This window comes from Cordyceps javanica, chromosome 2, assembly GCF_051103115.1.
Source record: "Cordyceps javanica chromosome 2, complete sequence".
Classification (NCBI taxonomy): domain Eukaryota; kingdom Fungi; phylum Ascomycota; class Sordariomycetes; order Hypocreales; family Cordycipitaceae; genus Cordyceps; species Cordyceps javanica.
In genome coordinates, this window is record NC_139296.1 from 4,896,197 (window position 1) to 4,914,551 (window position 18,355).

Consider the following 18,355-nt stretch of genomic DNA (forward strand, 5'->3'; position numbering starts at 1 on the left):
TGTTCACCATTAATGCGATGGAGCACTTTAGCCATTGGCAAGATGCGCAATTGGATCGGCATGCAGCTGATAAAGTTGCAATCACTTCGGACATGATAAGCAATGACTACTTTTTGGCGATATTTTGCAGATCAAATCTGACAGCTACATGAACAGGGAATCAGGGGCTCGTGGTACATACTTAATATGACGTTATGGACTTTCAATACCACGGTTTTTATGGAGGAAAGCCTTTGATATTCAAGGAGTTACGGTGTTAATGTCGAGAATTTCTAGCGCCAGCTCAGCAATCTTATACCCTTTCATTTTTTGTCTTTCAATCATGGCACGATTGGCGAAGAGAGCATTAGGAATGAAGCAGTTCAATATGCCTTTTCAAGCATCATCTTGATTTACTGAGCTTGCTGCAGCCTATGTAACATCTTCATAGTACTAGATCGTGTCTTCATTGTGTCGTAATATTTGCGAAGCGCTATCAGATCGGTAAACGTTTCATTTCCACACCTCTCAACCATCGAATACAAGACAGGCCACAACGCGAAATCCACCAGGTTTGGCCGATTGCCTCCAATACAATCTGTGTCTGATGCCCAGGCCTCCCATGGCTTGAGTTCAGCGTTCAAGGTGATAATCAGTGTTTCGCTGTCTCCGATAATCTTGAGGATATCGCGCCATCTTCTTAGTAAAGATATAGAGTTTTGGAATAGAGTGAACTGTTTAGCAAGCTCTCCTGACGTCATCGTCCCTTTCTTCTTCTGGTAATTGGCATGCAAATAGAGCATAATAGCCAGATCGCCGCTCACTTCTGTCTTGTCGTCGTCGTTGTCGACATATTTTATGAAAACGTCCTCCATGGCGCCTCGCTCGTCGTCGATGTGCTGGCTTGTAGATTTCTGGGACTGTGAAATGCTACCGCTGGCATACCCAATCTCATAAAATGCGAGCATCATGCTGATTTTCATATTGACAATGGAATCTGTGGAAAGGAAGAGCCTCGGCGCACCGCGCAAATGTAGAACGTCGAAGCCTTTCCCGTAGTGAGCATTCCAGTCGAAATCTGATGAATGATTCTCCGTGCCAAAGGCACGAAGCATACTAATGCTTTCTTCCGTTTGGCCATTTATGACATCTTTCGCATTATCAAGACATTTCGCTGTTGCTCCCTGTCCCCAGATTTTTTTTCCATCTTTATCCAAGAAGGTTCCAATATGTCTGAAGGTCAATGAAATGCGGCCCCCTCCATAAGCCAGCTCTTCTGGAGACTTCTCTCGGTCAAGTCTCTTGTCTTGTCGAATAGAGTGAAGCCATTTCATATTGGTTTCCAGCCCCATGCGACAAAGAGAATTATGTGGCAGCGGCGCCCGCTGCACCTTGCGCCCACCGATGTAAGTATGTTGCTCACCGTCAAGGGAGTCCTTATCCGTTCTTTTTGTTCGAAGCACCATTGTCCTTTTGGCACCAAGGCTAACGTTTGCAATGTACGAGTCGCGCATGATATCCAAGGTCTTATCGCTATGCTCGGATATATAGTCTTTTCCGTTTTGATAAAACTGTATGAGAACGTGGTTCAACGGATGACCAAGCTGCTTCTCAGTGACAGCCTTAATTGCCAGAACTGTTGAAGAAAACGGAAGTAGCGGCGGCGACTCATCAGAGGGATGTCGGTAGACCGGCATGCTCCCATCGCTGCCAACCTCACCTTGTACAGCTACAAGGCGAGGCACCTCACCACCCTGATGTGACATGCGCTGCCATTGAACTTCGTCGTCTCTCAGTATCTCAAATATTCCACTTTCGAGCTCTATCGGTAAAAGATTTTCGATCACGTCAGTGTCTCCCTCGCAGAGACCGCGAAGTTGTTGACCTTCTTGTCCCTCGCTCATATCGCCCGACTTCGAGCGGTTCATTGGTGCTCGATGATCGTGAAACTTATTGATTGCGGTGTCTTCTGGAGAAATATCGGTTGGTATTGTGCCTATTTGATGCTGAGCATTATCGACTGCTTCTCTTAGTTCGCCTATAGATGTTTTGTCAGTTCAACCACTTCCAGGAGATTGAGTTTCCTTTTGTCAGGCACTTTCTTTCACCGCCGTACCTCGGGCGTCAGGCTCAGCCGCCTGTGGCGCAGTAGTAGCATTTTTTAGTGTCAGGGCGCTCATGGACTGTACAATTTCGTCCCCATGGAGGCTTGAATTTTTATCAACGCCAGCTTGATTCGGACTGTCATCCTTCACAATCTTAGTTGATGCTGAGAAGCCGCAACCTGTCAAAGCCTGGAGCGCTTCGATGGCCTTGATCTGCCTCGCTTCGCTAGAGTATCCACAGCAATCATTGACTAGAGTGATGGCAAATCCATGCCCGGCTGCATCCACTGTAGTAGCATACACACCTGCATTGATTAGGGATCCGCATATGTATATTTCCATGGTCATTCTCGCCCGAAGAAAGCGGAGCAAGCCTGTGCCTTCGAAGGCAGAATAATGAGATTTTAGAAGGAAAGTGTCTTTCTTCTCGGCATCATCTTTGATGTTTTGCGGTACTTCAGCTCCGATCTTTGAGGAGAGCACGCATTCCGCTTTCTCGTGGCTTAGAAAAGCGTCAGGACTTGAAGCTGAACTTTTGGAGTCGTTCTCCCCAGATGCTAGGTTTTCCATGTGCGCGTCATACGGAGGCCGCACCTCCTCAAATTTAGAATTTACCCAGACCACGTCACCAATTCGACGGAATGCTTTTGCCAAGCGTACTGTCCTGCCAACATATCCCTCGGGGAGGTTTATCGGAATCGCTGCGTTCGTACCAACGAAGTCTTGTTGGAAGTCAACAATAATCAGGGCCTTCCGTAAAAGTAGCTGTGGGAGAGCTACCTGGTCAAATTTGAACATTTTTCTGGTAGTCGAATGCTTTCTCATGTCATGCTGGGATAGTGGTATGTTTCGACCAGCTTCACAGCTGTGCATCTGCGGGGTTAACTTGGAGGTAGAGACATCTCATCACCCGTGCGACCGTTGGTGAGACTCCAACATCCAAGCCCCGCCAAGCTGGTCTTCATCAGGCTACATTTGCAAGGGTCCCCTACAAACTCTCACATTTCACTCGCTCTCGCCGAACTTGGTGCCGGCTCTGGGAGAGAGCAAAAAACATGCTGGACGGCAGACGTCTTGCACACACTTGTTCAAAGAATTTTTGCGCTCTGCAACGACCAATCGTCTGTTCGTTTTGAAAGAAACCTTAACTCCATACAAATAATATATCCCATTGTTGACACGGCTTCCATAGTGTGGTGTTGTCTTTCGGGATAGCTCTATATAGCCTTAGTAAGTACTCACCGATATTCTGCCGACGCCTGAATATAGCTCCACTGGGCCTCGTGCCGCTCCCATTGCGAACCTAGCACGTTCTCTTCCCTGCAGACCTCACTATTTCAACGGCGCGAATACCAAAGCATCTTTCATTACCTTTTGCAAGCTTTATTTGTTTTTTCTGAGGATGACCGAGAAGCGCGACTCGCCCTTGACACCCGAGGCATATGTTGCCAAGAGACGACGTGTCGAAGGCGATGACTTCGTTATGGAAGATGTACTGACACCAGCCGCTATGGAAGATACGGAGAATGACTACCCAGATGAGATCAAATTTCCATCAACACGGCATTTTAATGCACGGTGCGGTATTCAGCGTTCCATAGCGCTCGTTGCGTCACATATTGGCTTCGAATCCACCTCTCCCGAAGTGATGGAAAGCTTCACAGGGCTAATAGAAGCTTGTGCGTCCTTGTTGCTGCTTCTCGATGCTTCAGAGTGATCCGTCTAACCCAGCTGGCAGATCTCGAGTCTATCATCGACGAAACAAAGAGACTGGCCACTGCATCGCGACGCGAGCACCCCATACCGTCCGATTTCGAGAATATGCTCAAGCGCTATAACTTGCCGATATCTTCTCTAACGCCACATTTAAAGAATCCAATGCGAATCACGTCTCTGCCAAGCCTGGTCCTCAACGAAGATACGCGATATTTTTCCGATTTCAAGCCGCTTCCGTTACTCGGCCTTGAGCTCAGTGGCCAAGAGGATAAGGACGCGAAAATCTACATTCCATCATCATTCCCCGATTTCCCGAGCAAACATACATATAAGTTCACGCCGCAGGATGACCTAAGGGTTCGTGACTCTCAGAAAATCCGGGAGGAAGCCGCATTGAATGCGCAGCAGGGCGAGGATGCTCTCAGGCGTTTGGTACGTGCATCAAAGATGCGCAAGCAGAAAGAGGCGAAGAACCTTGTGGAGAGGGACAATCAAGGTAAAGAGCGATTCAGATTATGGGAATCGACGATGAAACGTTTCATGGGTGGAAATACAAAAGACGGCGCGACCTGTCAAGTTGAAATTGCCGATCACAGCATGATCGTGAACGGAGATATAACGTTCTCCCGCAAAGATGTATCGCGAGCAAGTCAGCGATCAGCTGCTATACCTGGGGATGGTTCTTGATTCTCGGAGTGCATTTGCACTGTGTTACAACACTCTCTGTCCGAACACACAGCTTGAGGCACTAATACCCACGATACCCTTGTATATTTGAATATATCTTAGCATAGCGTTCTCTTCTAATTCAACGCCCGAATAAATGAATAGCGTGCCTCAGTAATTTGACTATAAACATCTATGTGTATATAACTAGGCAGTTATGGCGGTTTTTGCCAAGCTAGACTACGATTTCAGTGTTTCTAGGAAGGCTTGACTTCATCGTTGGATGGTTGCATCTCCGATACATATGGTAAAGATCGCAATAAAATCTATGCTATAATACAGAGTCTTGTGTGCACTAAATGCGCTCATGAGCATCCTATGTGACGAGACGCCAGGTCGTTGACAGCTATGAGTAAAACTTCACGACCAGCGAGCCCTGCTCCTCCTATACGTCTGGGGCATTTGGCTTTGTACTTACTTATCGATGAGATCGAATCAAGCAGGTTGGCGTTCGCTCCACGGTGCTCGTGCCTACTTAGGCAGCTGGTACCAAGTACCTTGGTAGAAAAAAAGAACCTCTAAAAAAACAGCGAGTTGCTCTAAGTACCCACTTTGAGGCGAGCCTCGCGGCGGCTCACGGTCCAACTCGCCAAAGTGGGGTAGAGTCTCGCGGCCCTAATTTCGAACCCGCACAAAAATAATCCCAATTTTAGCTGGGGTGCATTCAGGGCGGCCCATAGGTTTCTCGCTGGACAGAAGCCGTCTTGGACCTGAAATCTTTCCACCTCACTCGTCGAACCTTCCGCATCGACCCTAGGACCGCTCCAATGGCTGAACAATTGATCCTCAAGGGAACCCTTAAGGGCCACGTACGTTATTTTCTGTTTCTCCTGCTTAACCCCGGTGTGCTCCGGGTTCAAGGCTGCTCTTTCGTTACAAAGTTTGCTAACTTTTCTACAGAATGGCTGGGTCACCAGCTTGGCCACTTCCATGGAGAAGTACGAATACTGAGCACCTGCGCTGCCTTCTTTGCAAACACGCTGACCGCTGTTCTAGCCCTAACATGCTTCTCTCTGGATCCCGAGACAAGACTCTGATCATTTGGAACCTCACCCGTGACGAGACCGAGTACGGCTACCCCAAGCGATCGCTCCATGGCCATTCCCACATCGTCTCGGACTGCGTATGTTGATGCTGCAACTTTTTGAGCCGTATGCAGGCCGTAGTCGGCTAATACTGGGATCAGGTTATCTCTTCCGATGGCGCATATGCTCTGTCTGCCTCTTGGGACAAGACCCTGCGTCTCTGGGAACTTGCTACCGGCACCACCACTCGCCGCTTCGTTGGTCACACCAACGATGTTCTGTCTGTCTCTTTCTCTGCCGACAACCGTCAGATCGTCTCTGGCTCCCGCGACCGTACCATCAAGCTCTGGAACACTCTCGGCGACTGCAAGTACACCATCTCCGAGAAGGGCCACACCGAGTGGGTTTCTTGCGTCCGCTTCAGCCCCAACCCCCAGAACCCGGTCATCGTTTCCAGTGGCTGGGACAAACTTGTCAAGGTCAGTGACTCAGAACTGTTGCGCATTACCCAGATTTCCCCAACGTGATGTTTGCAAACCAAGTATTTGCTACTTCAGAGCCCAAGAGGCCATGAGACTATTAAACACCTTTGCCCTGATTTCGAACGTGTCAGCGTTCTTTCTTAATGATAGCTATCATTTGCCTTCCGCGTATAATGCCATGAAACTGACTTGGCCACAGGTTTGGGAGCTCTCTTCCTGCAAGCTGCAGACCGACCATATCGGCCACACCGGCTACATCAACACTGTTACCATTTCCCCTGACGGTTCCCTCTGCGCTTCCGGTGGCAAGGATGGCACGACCATGCTGTGGGATCTCAACGAGTCGAAGCACCTGTACTCCCTCAACGCGAACAACGAGATCCACGCCCTCGTCTTCTCTCCCAACCGTTACTGGCTCTGCGCTGCCACCTCGACCAGCATCATCATCTTCGACCTTGAGAAGAAGAGCAAGGTGGATGAGCTCAAGCCTGACTTCACTGAGACTGAGACCGGCAAGAAGAGCAATGATCCCGAGTGCGTCAGCCTTGCGTGGTCCGCTGACGGCCAGACTCTATTCGCTGGTTACACCGACAACGTCATTCGCGCCTGGGGCGTCATGTCCCGGGCATAAAAGGCTTCCGGGGATGTTTTAACGACGAGTATGTAAGGTGAAGTGGCAAACCGGTAGATCATGGTGGCGTCAAATGGTTGTGTTCCTCGTTTTTGTCTTGATTGATGCACAGAAAATGGTGGGCGAGGAAACAATGTGGCGAGGCAATACACCTTGTCCGTTGTAAGCAGTCTGTAAAGGGGGCATTACAAATTACGGCCCCTCCTTACAATAAAAAAAAAGATATATTTAAAATGTTCATTCCCTGTGCATCACGCAGTATCGGTGACTTAAATTTAGGCTTGGACTAGGCTACTATAATGGGTCTATTGGCGTTCTAAACAGTTACTTTTGAGCTAGTCAACTTGCGGTCTACAATACGAGTTGTCCTCATTCATCACCCTCTTGTTTGATCCTGCAGCAAGCGAAACCGGCATGGAACTACATCTGGCAGGCATGAACCACTAGACAAACAAGTAGCGAAATGAAAGCAAAAAAGTTTGCCCTCCGCGAGAGAAGCGAAATAGATAACAATTCAATTCTCTTCGAAATGATCACTGAGTACGTAGCGAAGTACGTCCTGTTACATGATCTACATGAAAGGAGGGAGTGAAAATGGGTAGCCGGCGTTCTTGAAACGGAAGACACTCAGTAGAAAGCTGTACATGAGGAACAGAACTACGCCCCATATAAGAACAGTGACCTGTTGCGTCTTGGCATCGGTCATACGCGGCACCTTGACAGCGAGAGTGATAGCGCAGAAAGAAAGCAGCCCGTCTGTAGCAACCATTAGCGACAAAAGAACAACACCATTTTCGGTCGCGGAATGGACTCACAAATGGCTGCAATAATTTGTGTCTCAAGACCAAATTGGTTCTGAAATCCACCGGCGAAGTAAGATATCCCACCCTTGCCATCTCCAGCGATGTACGGGACCTTGCGAATATGGTTAAACATGTGGCCGCTTGTGAAGAGGAGAACAGACACCAGGCTGATAGACGCCCAAATGTTGCGGTTTCGGATAATCGGTAGAATGTAAGGTGAAGCAGTAGCCAATGCAGTTCCAGCTCCCAGAAAACCTGTGATTCCAGCCGCCCAGCGCATATAATTCACCGGCCGCTTTACCGGAGGCGTCGGTCTACCAGCCATATGTCGCGAAAGCCAGGCGTGAATGTTTTCAGCTCCAGCAGCACTATGATTTATTAATTCCAAGGTTGCACATCATATCGCAGATAACTCACCCAGTTGTGAAATCGTATCGAATTGGCTCGGGGGAAGGCGCTGCGTGAGGGCCTTGGGTTGGAGGGAACAGCAGCACAACTGGGGCGGTTTGAAGCCCAAGCTTCACCAGTGTTAGTCATTTTAACGATCGAGTGAGCTCTTTCGATACTCACGGATGCAAAGACATCTCGGCCTTTTTCGAAATCCAATGAACCAAATAGTAGTCTGGACTCTCCAGCCTTGTCACCCTTTAGCCAGCTTTTGGCCAAGATGTCCCATTCTGGCTGGAATTCGCGGCAGAGTTGGCAGCCGAATCGTGCATCAAGGGCCGTGAGAAGCACAATCGCGCTGTAGTCACGCGGAGACGACGTCAACGACTTGTACGATGTTTCCTTCAGCTGAAGAGAAGGGGAGCTGTTTGACAGCTGGTGGAATTCATTGAATCGTTGCTCAGAGGACTTCTTTTCGGCAGAGGAAGATCCTAGCAACAGGCAAACGCCAAGCAAAGACGACAGGATACGCATTATCGCTGATGTTGGCCAAATGAACCGATTCTTTAAGCTCCTCCGAGACTGTAGGAAGTTTTGGGGGAGTGCTGAGGTGGCCTTGTTCGTCTGCTTACCTAACGCAGCTACGTGACGACTGTGGTCACGACCCACGCCCGTGGTAGCCCGATTGAACTAGCAATGTTTATTTCGATGCGGGACATGCAAGGCAGAACGCGCAATGTGCTTCAACCACAGCTGCTTACTAGACACAAAAGGCACATTTTTCAAACACCATCTTCTAAGCTAAATATCTTTAATCACCCGTTCTGGCGCTAGTGGCAGAGCAGCCGGCTTTTCGTCAGAACATCGGTGGGCAGAGTTGGCGCACGCGTCTTCGGAAGGTCACAAAGAAGCGAAATGGCAACGACCACGAGTGAGGTAAAAGCCGCCACAAATCCACTCAAATTTCGAATCTGACATATTCATTCAAGCGTATGAGCTACATTCATCAGCTGCGTCAAAAACACCAACAAGAGCTGCATGCAGTTGAGTTGATCAATCGAGATGAAGTGGAGCGAAGACTGTCATTGAGATCTCTCATTCTGCGAGATGCGAATATGGTGCTAGAAGATTCGGTATCTGAAAAGCAGCTCCATATAATCTCTCTCAAGGAAAATCTAGAGGCTCTTAAAATGGAGCTGTTAGAGGCCAAGCGGCGCTCATCTGAACACGAGTCTCGACTACTTACTCAGCAGAATGAAATTCGAGCTCTCGAGGTGAGACGTCTCCGGAGGTCATTTTCATAAACGGATTTCTGATCCTCGATAGAGCGACATGGAAAACTTGAACAGCTCTGCTCAGGTGTCAAACGGAGCTATGCAAGACAAGGCGGCCCTTACACGGGAGTTGAATAGTCTTCGTCTGGAGCTGGAGCAGCTGAAGTCGCAACTTGTCTCGCATCAAGCTATTGTTGCCTCAAATGGAGACTTGCGACGCCAAGTTAATACATTAGAAGTCGACCTAGAAAACCAAAAACGTTCGAATTTCCGTGCTCAACAAGCAGACGAGAAAGGTGTCATTTCAGACCTCCGCTCCAGGTTACAACAATGCCAGTCCAAGCTCAATACAGAAGAAAAAGAAAGAGAAACCCTGAAAAGGGAGCTTGCTGACTCCCGTGACGAAACAGAGCAGCAAAGAGGGCGCTGTGCTCATATGCAGCCAAAACTCAAAGAACTTCAAAGCACCTTGCGAGACGCGCAAGCAGACCTACAGCAGAGTCGGCGGGAACTTCTGAAAATCAAAGAGGCGTCTGCTACTACAGTTGAAGAGCCTCTAGTAACCCCCCGAAAAGCTAAGCGGGTAATAATTGAGCCACGAGTTGCTGCAGTTGAGACGTCATCCGATGCTGTTGATTTACAGACATCCGGGAATGAGGAATCATCAGAGATTCGACAGCAGCGACGGAGGAGAACAGGCCATGCCTTAGTCGGCGAAAAATCGACTTTCTCAATAACCCCGTTCCTAAACAAGTCCAGAGGCGGCACAGTTTGCGCTGATCTCGATTCGGACAGGTCTGCTTCCGATGCCGGTGCGAAGGTCAGTCCAGAGCGACCGCGCGCAAGAAAGAGGAAGAACTCTCCAGCAATGTCTCCGACCAAACCTTCGCAACACTCAGCAAGGCATGGACAGGCGGCATCACTGACGAAAGACGCACTCAAGGCCAGAGTCAATCTACGCAAATCGTCATTGAGTCAATCTGGTGTCTCAGCGAAGTCTGGTAAAAGGACGCGAGCACGCCTGGGAAATGTCACAGTTGGTAAAGTGGCCAACAACAATAAAGAGGATACTGAATCAGAAACTGCAGCGCAACAGCCAGAACTGAAGCCCAGCGCTACTACCACTACTACTACTACTGAGGGCGACGAGCCAAATGACCAGGTCGCAGGGGCAGATGGGCAGAAGAAGAAGCGCAAGCTTCTAGGTGGCAGAGGCAGAACCGTGTTTGACGATGACGAAATGGAAGTCGATGAAACCGCCAGCATCCTGGTGAGGCTTGCGCCGGGAAAACGGGGCCGGGCGCAACTTGGCGGTGTCGGCAAAGCTTGCGCTGGCGCAGGCAACACGTTTTCTCCACTCAAGAAAGAAAGGAGAGGTGTTAATGCCAGCTTTATTGTGTAATGTTGTGACCGGCGCGAACAAGCTCTACTGTGGTGGATTGGTCGATGTACATTTAGCGCGGCGTTCTGTACAACGGTTGCATTCTATAGCTTCAAATACTCTTTCATTCCTTCGGATCATTGCGAAACGCCTATTGCGCACAAGACATATAAAGTCGTACTCGAAATGGTAGTCAGCGAGTGCCGTGCATCTGTGGCGTGCCCTCAACTTGAATCAATGCCAGTAACGTTGGTTGGTGGCGGGCTGCTAGCGGAGGCCAAGTGACCCATATAGCGTGGCAACCTGGTTCCAGGGTTTGTCAGAATCAAACTTTGAGTCACATCATGAGCAGCCACCGGAGCTGATGTCATCTGGGAGCCATTATGAGCCTAATGCGTGGGTTTTTATTCCGCGCCGCAGGGCTCAAACGACCCTCCTTACGGACACAATGCATCGTCAGTGCTCTTCGCTTCTCGTCATCCAACTCCAGATGGAAGCAGCGACAGGGAAAAGATGCATATGCGCGCGAGGCGAAAGTCCAGGGTCTCAAGAGCCGCGCCGCGTTCAAACTGCTCGAGGTTAGTCCATACTAGTTTCATTTGGATTTGGCAAAAAGAAAAAAACGTCTGACAATCATCGAAAAGATGGACACGAAATACCGCCTTTTCAAACCTAGGAATGTTGTTGTAGACTTGGTAAGGAGTCCAGCGAGGTGACTAGGCAATTCGTTGGCTAATACCTGAACAGGGCTACGCCCCAGGCAGCTGGTCACAGGTGGTTTGCTCAAGAAAAGAAAGACTACCACAATGCTAACTTGAACAGATTGCTCTGGAACGAACTCGCCCTGGCGGCAAAGTTGTTGGTATTGACCTCATCCCAGCAGAACCTCCGAAAGGTGTTGCGACATTCCAGGGGGATTTCCTTTCACCTGGTGTCCAGCGAATGGTAAAAGATTTCATCTACCAAACTATCGAGATCCCTCTGCAACGACATGGAGTTGCAGCAATTACGGAGAGCAGCACCGCCACGAGCTCAACTAGCGCTATTGATAACGGGTTGCACGCGCCTGCACCGGCAGCACAGGACGATTCAGTGCAAGTGGTCGATGTGAGTCTAGCTATCTATATAACATTTTGCGATCTAAAAAGCTGAAGTTTGCTATAGATCGTATTGAGTGACATGTCAGCACCCTGGGAACAAACATCCGGTTTCAATGTGAACAGCTTGAGTAATCCATACTACAGGCTAATGAACACGAGCGGTGTGGCATTTCGTGACCATGCCGGAAGTATGGTGAGTCTAGCCTATCATTATACCACCGCAAATAATGCTGCTAAGTCAAAGGGGGGTCAGGATCTCTGCGAAGCAGCGTTACACTTCGCGGAAGAAACGCTGAAAACCGGCGGTCATTTCGTATGCAAATTTTACCAGGGCTCCGAGGACAAACTACTGGAGCAAAGACTCAAAAGAATGTTTTCGAAAGTGCACAGGGAAAAGCCCGAGTCCTCACGCAATGCAAGTGCTCAGTCCCGGCATGAATACAGCCAAAACTTACACCATATCAGGAGAGCAAGGAAGCATTCTTTGTCGCCTTGTGTCGCAAAGCAAAAGCAAGTCCCTAGCGATCTGTCGCAACAGAGCCAGCTCGCAGTGTCCCGTTGGATATGCTCACCTAGAGTGAACAAGCATATTTAGGTAGTCAAAATGAATGAGAAGTCAACTCCGTCGTGTAATGTGTTTCATAATTTTTTGTATCTGATATCGAGTCACGCCAGTTCCATGCAAGATCCATTGGCAAGGCGAATTTTTCAGCATTAAACGCCCGTCTAGCGCCACACACCGACTCCCCCGACACTTTTCCATTCTGATCTCAAATTCGTAATTAGACCTTGAAACCGCGAGAGCGTCTGCGACCACGAGCACGCTCGAACTTGCGGCCCTTGGAGAGAACGTGGGGCTTCTGTAGAACGAATTAGCTTCTGCCAATGGCAAGCTCTGCATAGCAATTTGGACATACCTTGCCCTTGTGGGGGCCGAAGCCGAAGTGTTTGAAAGCCTCACGGCTATTCTTAGGGCCACGTAGGATCAGTGTGTTGCTTCCGGTAGGGGCGCGGAGAGCAAGCTGGTCCAAGGTGATAGCCTCGCCGCCCGCAGCGACAATGCGTGCGCGAGCGGTAGCAGTGAAGCGGAGAGCGGCAACAGTCACCTTGGGGAAGGTGAGCAAGCGGTTGTCATCAGTGATGGTGCCCACGACGACAACAGTGCGCTTCTCGCCTTCCTTGTTGATGTTGGCAACAACGCGGGACAGGGAGACCGGGGGGCGGTTAATCTTGGACATGAAAAGACGGCGAAGAACAACCTTGTTGAAGGAGGCGTCAGTGCGACCTGAGGCTTGTTAGTATTACGGCATTGATCGTCGTGCGTGGCAGCAACGTACGGGCAAGGAAGCGATAGAGCTTGACCAAGAGCTTGAGGTAGACATTGTCGCTCTTGGGCGCCTTGCGGTGCGTCGACTTGACGTGGTGGCGGTCGAGATCGATACCTACAGGTTGAAGCAATCGTCAGCCTAAAATCCTTTGCATGCTCATGCAGGTTCGCAGTCTTCCAAGGAAGAGGAACGCCATGCCCGCAGAAAGAACTTTGAAGTTCTTTCCACTCGCATACGGAGGCTGTCTTTGATGCTTCACGTACCCATTTCGTCGGTTTGCTGAGAGTTAGTAGAGATATTCCCCCAGTTGTGATGGTTGGCGACGGCGAACTTCGAGAAGTCCAATCTTCGACTTTTCTGAGTGGGCCCTTAGATCGTCTTCATGTGAGGGTTTCTGGGCGGTGTGTAGCGGCAGTTAGGGCATTGTGCTGCAACTTGCTTTGCTTGAACAAGAGTACCTCGCTTATTAATCACCAAGCTAGCGTAAGTTCCTCGTGCATGGAACGGACGTACTCTGTAAGTAAAAGCTACTAGTTATGGAGATATACTACGCGAGCAGGTAAAGTGCCAGGGACCGCTTATGAAGTACCTAGGTAGCTACACCAGATGCAGCAGTGACGCCTATTCACGGCCGTTCATTCACTTTGTAGCCAATATCTGAATCTGCCGTCATAAACGTCGAATACATTCGCATACGACATTTGTCCCAAGCTCGCGACTAAATACAGTATAATATTCCACCGAACACGCCCAGAAGCTATCTAGGCCACACGTTATTCTTGTATTATTGCACAACGTTGTCTCTTGCTTATTCAAGTGCACATGCGACCCCATCACTACTGCTATCTATGTTCCTATGTGCAGTCTCCAAGACAACTTTCTAGTAGATTACATGGCGAACAAAGAAAAAGTTCCTCAGAAATGCTCACCATCTTGATTTTATACATGCGCTATTGAGACACCTCACCAGCTTCAGGTTTTAGACTCGTTACGAAATCGCGTGTGAGTTCGAAGCTGAGCCAACTGGACGCCATACTCGGCGCAACTTTCAACAAGTTAGGAGCAATACCCTTGTATAGTCCCTTGGCTCCTTCTTGGGCCACAATGACTCTCACGGCGTCAGTGAGCGACTTGTATTTGTAGCCCATGCCGGACATAGTGTTGATCTGAAAACGGCGTCGTAGAACGTCACTGATTGACAACATTAATATAGATGTAGTGAAACGGAGAGTTAGCCATAGCTTACAATGGATACGTGCAAGTCTGAGCCACAGCTCCAGAGATGGCGCCAGCAAGCAGTTTGCGGGCCGCATTGGGGTTTTGTTCGCCTTCTGGCGTTAGGTACTTTCTAACGGACTCGTAAACCATGAAATTGAGTCCGACCTAGGACACATTAGTTTAATCTTACAATAGAAACGTCGCGGTATACCCACATATGGTGCCACACCCGCCACAGTTGGGACGATTCCACGGTAGAGAGCCGCAATACCGCCTTCGCTCCTGTACATGGTTGCCATTGTTGACCACATACCAGGTAGCTGCTGTGGACGATTTCCCAATTCAGCGAAGCTTGCTGACTGTATAGACAAACGAGTTCTGACAATGTCAAGGGGATATGTTAGAAAAACAGACGTTATGCCAGCAATTCCACCACAAACTAAGCGCGTAACGGCAGTCAGTTCAGCGCCGGGCGTCGTCTCGAAGATGTGCTAATTTGCGAAGTTAGTCGAGACGACTTCGGGAGGAGGTGGCCTTATACTGCATACTCGCTTGTAGAAATTGTAACTGCTGAATTGTACTGCAGAGTAAGGCACGATACGGATGCAGTTCGTTCCATTGCCTCTCATGAATCCTCTCCATCCTTCCTCGCGCCACATTTTCGCCAGCGCCTGGCTAACCGACATTTTATATGCGTCTCGTCCCACGCTCTGCACCTGCATCAGAATCTTGAGGCGTTCAAGGGGAGAGACTACAGTTCTGGAGACTGCGCCAGCCACGCCGCCTCCGCAGAACGCTGCAACAACTGGTTGAGAAAGCCATTCGCGTATGCCTCGAAATTGAATATCGGCCGGGCCTGGCGACTTCGGCGCATCGGAAAGAGGCTAATTGCTGTTAGTGATTGGATGTTCGTCCGCGAGAGCTAAAATCGTATCAATTGATTCTATACCGTCGACATTTTGGCAAGTTATTGCCTCAAACTCAACTTCTGTGTCCTTTTCGTAACTGCTGGACGCATTCAGGCGCTTACTCTTCGATATGCGCCGACGTTTTCCGGAATGCCAGGGTGCTGTCTTCAGCTTCCTCTAACCGGCACGCATTCGCTTTTCACGTTCTGAAAATTATGATTCCAGAGCGCAGTTCGTTTCGTTCGGTGCCCGCAAGATTAAAAATGTCGCGCAGGCCGCTCGTTGTCGTTCTGGCCAGGATCTGGGTCACCGCGTACCAGATGCTATGTGGATTTCCCCTGGCCTGTCAAGCGAGCAGCCATGCAGGAGACAGTAGCGAGACGCTATTGAGAATCGTCAATAGGCTTTTGGGCGCAGCTGCAGTCGAATTTTCGGTTGGTCTCAGTAAAGGTACGCAGGGTAAATTGATCGGGTCAAGTCGGCAAGAACAGCGCCTTTTTTTTTTGTTATGGTTAGAGTGAGTCTGCTCGGGTCATTATCGGCCATGACACTACGAAATAACTGGGCGGCCCAGCTTGGGCCCTCCTCATCCACATCCTGACAGGCCATGTAAATGCATTAAATATCCGTCGCCATTTACTACCAGCTTCGGTTGCAAGTTAAGAGAAAGACAGATATTGAACACGTCTGGCTACAGACGCGACGGACTGTTACATTCAACCTATATAATCAGGTTCTGTGCAGCCAATTAAAAATCATGGACAGCAAGGTGGTTGTGGCAATTAGCTGACTTGGGAGTCCCTTAATGGCCAGATTTCTACGTAATACATGGTATGTCTCCTCAAACAAATAGAGCCGTTGAGTACATCATTTGGTTGCTCGCCTAGTGAAACACACAATAGCTGGGGGATACTTGACCAGGCGTCTTCGAGGGGTTGGTGCGGGCGACAGGGCCATCTACTCGGCCACATCGAGGTCCTCGGGCGCTGGGGCAGGGCTTTCAACAGCTGCATTAAGTCAGCTAGATGGGTCGAGAAGTCGGGATCGAGTCGCACTTACGCTTCCTGTCATCGCCATTTGTGCCATTTTCTCTTCTGTCGCGGTCATCGCGGTCCTCACGGTCCTCACGATCGTCGCGGTCGTCCTTGGCATCACGATCACGGTCCCTGTATCTTATTGTTAGTCGTGTGCAGGCACTGTACGGCCTTTCAACACTAACCGATTATCAGGGCTGCGCGATCGATCTCGGTCTCTGCGGCTGTCGCGGTCGTAGTCACGGTCCCGGTCACGGCGATCTTCCTTACGAGGGGAGTAATCCCGGGTGCTCCGTCTAGGAGAGGGAGATCTACCACGTCGTGGGGAGCGGGCAGGGCGGCGATCACGGTCGCGACCAGACTCAAAACGCCAAGAAGCCGATGGGGGAGTTCTTGCCCACTGTAGCGGTTAGCACTGAGAAACAAGCGGAATTTTCCAAGCCGGTAGTACCTCGATCTTCAGAGTGTCATCGCGGCCAATACGCTTATTATGCATTTCATGGTAGGCGTCATCTGCATCACGGCGATCCTCGTACTCGACGAAAGCAAAGCTATCGACGGTCAGCATGTAGCGTGGAAGTAATACCCAATGATCAAACTCACAGTCTGCTTGACGTGGATCGCGGCGCAGGAATGTCGCACCGAACAAGGCGACCGTAGCTGTTCAAATGCGTAGTTAGTAAAAGCTTGTCGAGTTTTGGATAGGATTTCCTGATAAGCCCGTTTAACTCAATGAGCTCACTAGCGCACTCCATTGCACATGGATTACGAACGACGACCTTCCAGTATATTGGAGGACAATAAACCGAGGACACGCATCATGACGCATGACAAATGGGTAATTGGATCTCAAAGATCGCGAGGGCACAAGATGCGCGAGGGCGGCGGCGACGCGGTGAGGAATCGCTAATGCAAAGCGATCGATGGTTCGAGAGTAAATCTCATTTCCGACGGGAAAGGAGCGCGTGTATGTGTGCGAGCGAGGGCGGCGTGGACGAGGACGAGGGCGAGGGCGAGGGCGAGGACGTGAGCGTAGTTGACATACCGTTCGAACTCGTAGGCGAGGTCGCGAGCGCGGGTACCGTGGCTAAAACCGGTCACATATAAAGTGTTACCGCCGCGAGACATGGTTGAGTATGTTGATGCAGCTTCTCTGGAAAGAGTTGACAGCGGGTGATGCAGACGGATGAACGTAGACAATTCAACAAGTTGTTTGCCTTGAAACATGCGACAACGTCGACTGGAAAGTTTAGAATACCAACATGTCAAATATGTGGGGCGATTAGATAATCATGACTCTGAAATCGCAACGTCATAGTTACATGCCATGCCAATTTTGCGGGCGGGCATTTAGGCGGCCAGGATGATACAAGACCAGTGGGTGGCTTCGTTAGATTCATAATCCAGTTCCTTTCCATTCTATCCCCATTGCGTCAATAGCACAGCTTTAAGCCGCTATACCTGGCAGCCTGCGCTTCTAGCAGCATTGCCATCGCTCATTGCATAGAAGTCCTCTCGCTTCGTGTGCTTCGGGTAGTCTTAGCTTCACGGATATCGCACAAGTTTGATAGGACACGTTTCACGAGCTTTTCGGTAAAAAAATCGTGTTCCATCCCGGAGAATTCGTCTTGATTCGGATGATCTGTGGTGAACAACATTAGAACGATCCGACGTTGAGATATACGGCAAGGAAGAATTCAGGAAATCCACGACCAGGTGACTCCCACGTCCAACGAACGGATAACACGAAAAGGATTATGGCAGATGTCTCTGCATCTTCAGCACCGTTCGCCGATTCAATACCACATCGCATTGCGGGTTCGATTGTATCAGGAACGCAAAGTGGGGAAGACTACAGTGAGGACTTCCGTCCAAGCATTGTATCTGCGCTTGAATCTCAGCTGCCTGACAGAAATGAAAAGGGCGAGCATTTGACTGGGCTGCAAAGTACTTGCACGTCACACTCCGCTAGTCGAGTAAGCGATGGCATCAAACGTGACTATGTGACCCATGCCGGGGATTCTACCGGCAGTTCAAAACAGGTACTACCAAAAGAGCGCCCAAAATTCAGAGCATTCGTCTTCTCCCGCCAAGTATCAACATTCGACGCTCAGAGTGAAGCAGCCGCAAATAGCCCATTCCACGGGTTCTATAATCTTTTTTGGCTCTCTGTTGCGCTGCTGATATGCAAAATTTCCGCAAATAACTGGCGAGCCTACGGAAACCCTCTAGGTCCCAGCGATATTTTAAAGACCATG

The 18,355-nt window shown here is 49.6% G+C and overlaps 8 protein-coding genes across 8 annotated transcripts; 4 read left to right on the forward strand and 4 right to left on the reverse strand.

Moving 5' to 3' along the window:
• Positions 1-392: 392 nt before the first annotated feature.
• Positions 393-2,395, reverse strand: V2A60_003950 (uncharacterized protein; the record flags this gene model as incomplete). The annotated part of the gene is made up of 3 exons (XM_083255274.1): positions 393-2,017; positions 2,096-2,297; positions 2,390-2,395. 3 exons carry the CDS (start codon positions 2,393-2,395, stop codon positions 393-395), a joined length of 1,833 nt encoding a protein of 610 aa, XP_083111400.1.
• Positions 2,396-3,486: 1,091 nt separating this feature from the next.
• V2A60_003951 (TBP-associated factor 8 family protein) lies at positions 3,487-4,487 on the forward strand (the record flags this gene model as incomplete). Its single annotated transcript, XM_083255275.1, has 2 exons — positions 3,487-3,763; positions 3,823-4,487. The coding sequence occupies 2 exons, from the start codon at positions 3,487-3,489 to the stop codon at positions 4,485-4,487; spliced, it is 942 nt and encodes a 313-aa protein (XP_083111401.1).
• Positions 4,488-5,293: 806 nt separating this feature from the next.
• V2A60_003952 (WD40 repeat domain-containing protein) lies at positions 5,294-6,664 on the forward strand (the record flags this gene model as incomplete). The annotated part of the gene is made up of 5 exons (XM_083255276.1): positions 5,294-5,335; positions 5,427-5,464; positions 5,523-5,649; positions 5,713-6,030; positions 6,233-6,664. 5 exons carry the CDS (start codon positions 5,294-5,296, stop codon positions 6,662-6,664), a joined length of 957 nt encoding a protein of 318 aa, XP_083111402.1.
• A 571-nt stretch (positions 6,665-7,235) lies between these two features.
• On the reverse strand, positions 7,236-8,388 carry V2A60_003953 (OST3/OST6 family protein; the record flags this gene model as incomplete). The annotated part of the gene is made up of 4 exons (XM_083255277.1): positions 7,236-7,420; positions 7,480-7,835; positions 7,885-7,985; positions 8,038-8,388. The coding sequence occupies 4 exons, from the start codon at positions 8,386-8,388 to the stop codon at positions 7,236-7,238; spliced, it is 993 nt and encodes a 330-aa protein (XP_083111403.1).
• Positions 8,389-9,996: 1,608 nt separating this feature from the next.
• V2A60_003954 (uncharacterized protein) lies at positions 9,997-10,530 on the forward strand (the record flags this gene model as incomplete). The annotated part of the gene is made up of 1 exon (XM_083255278.1): positions 9,997-10,530. One exon carries the CDS (start codon positions 9,997-9,999, stop codon positions 10,528-10,530), a length of 534 nt encoding a protein of 177 aa, XP_083111404.1.
• A 362-nt stretch (positions 10,531-10,892) lies between these two features.
• Positions 10,893-11,661, forward strand: V2A60_003955 (uncharacterized protein; the record flags this gene model as incomplete). The annotated part of the gene is made up of 4 exons (XM_083255279.1): positions 10,893-11,087; positions 11,154-11,204; positions 11,257-11,283; positions 11,332-11,661. The coding sequence occupies 4 exons, from the start codon at positions 10,893-10,895 to the stop codon at positions 11,659-11,661; spliced, it is 603 nt and encodes a 200-aa protein (XP_083111405.1).
• A 730-nt stretch (positions 11,662-12,391) lies between these two features.
• On the reverse strand, positions 12,392-15,113 carry V2A60_003956 (solute carrier family 25 member 42; the record flags this gene model as incomplete). Its single annotated transcript, XM_083255280.1, has 9 exons — positions 12,392-12,469; positions 12,527-12,894; positions 12,947-13,051; positions 14,007-14,128; positions 14,184-14,320; positions 14,371-14,514; positions 14,596-14,646; positions 14,704-15,039; positions 15,105-15,113. The coding sequence occupies 9 exons, from the start codon at positions 15,111-15,113 to the stop codon at positions 12,392-12,394; spliced, it is 1,350 nt and encodes a 449-aa protein (XP_083111406.1).
• Positions 15,114-16,020: 907 nt separating this feature from the next.
• On the reverse strand, positions 16,021-17,225 carry V2A60_003957 (uncharacterized protein; the record flags this gene model as incomplete). The annotated part of the gene is made up of 6 exons (XM_083255281.1): positions 16,021-16,070; positions 16,123-16,229; positions 16,283-16,497; positions 16,549-16,648; positions 16,701-16,757; positions 17,050-17,225. The coding sequence occupies 6 exons, from the start codon at positions 17,223-17,225 to the stop codon at positions 16,021-16,023; spliced, it is 705 nt and encodes a 234-aa protein (XP_083111407.1).
• Positions 17,226-18,355: the final 1,130 nt, after the last annotated feature.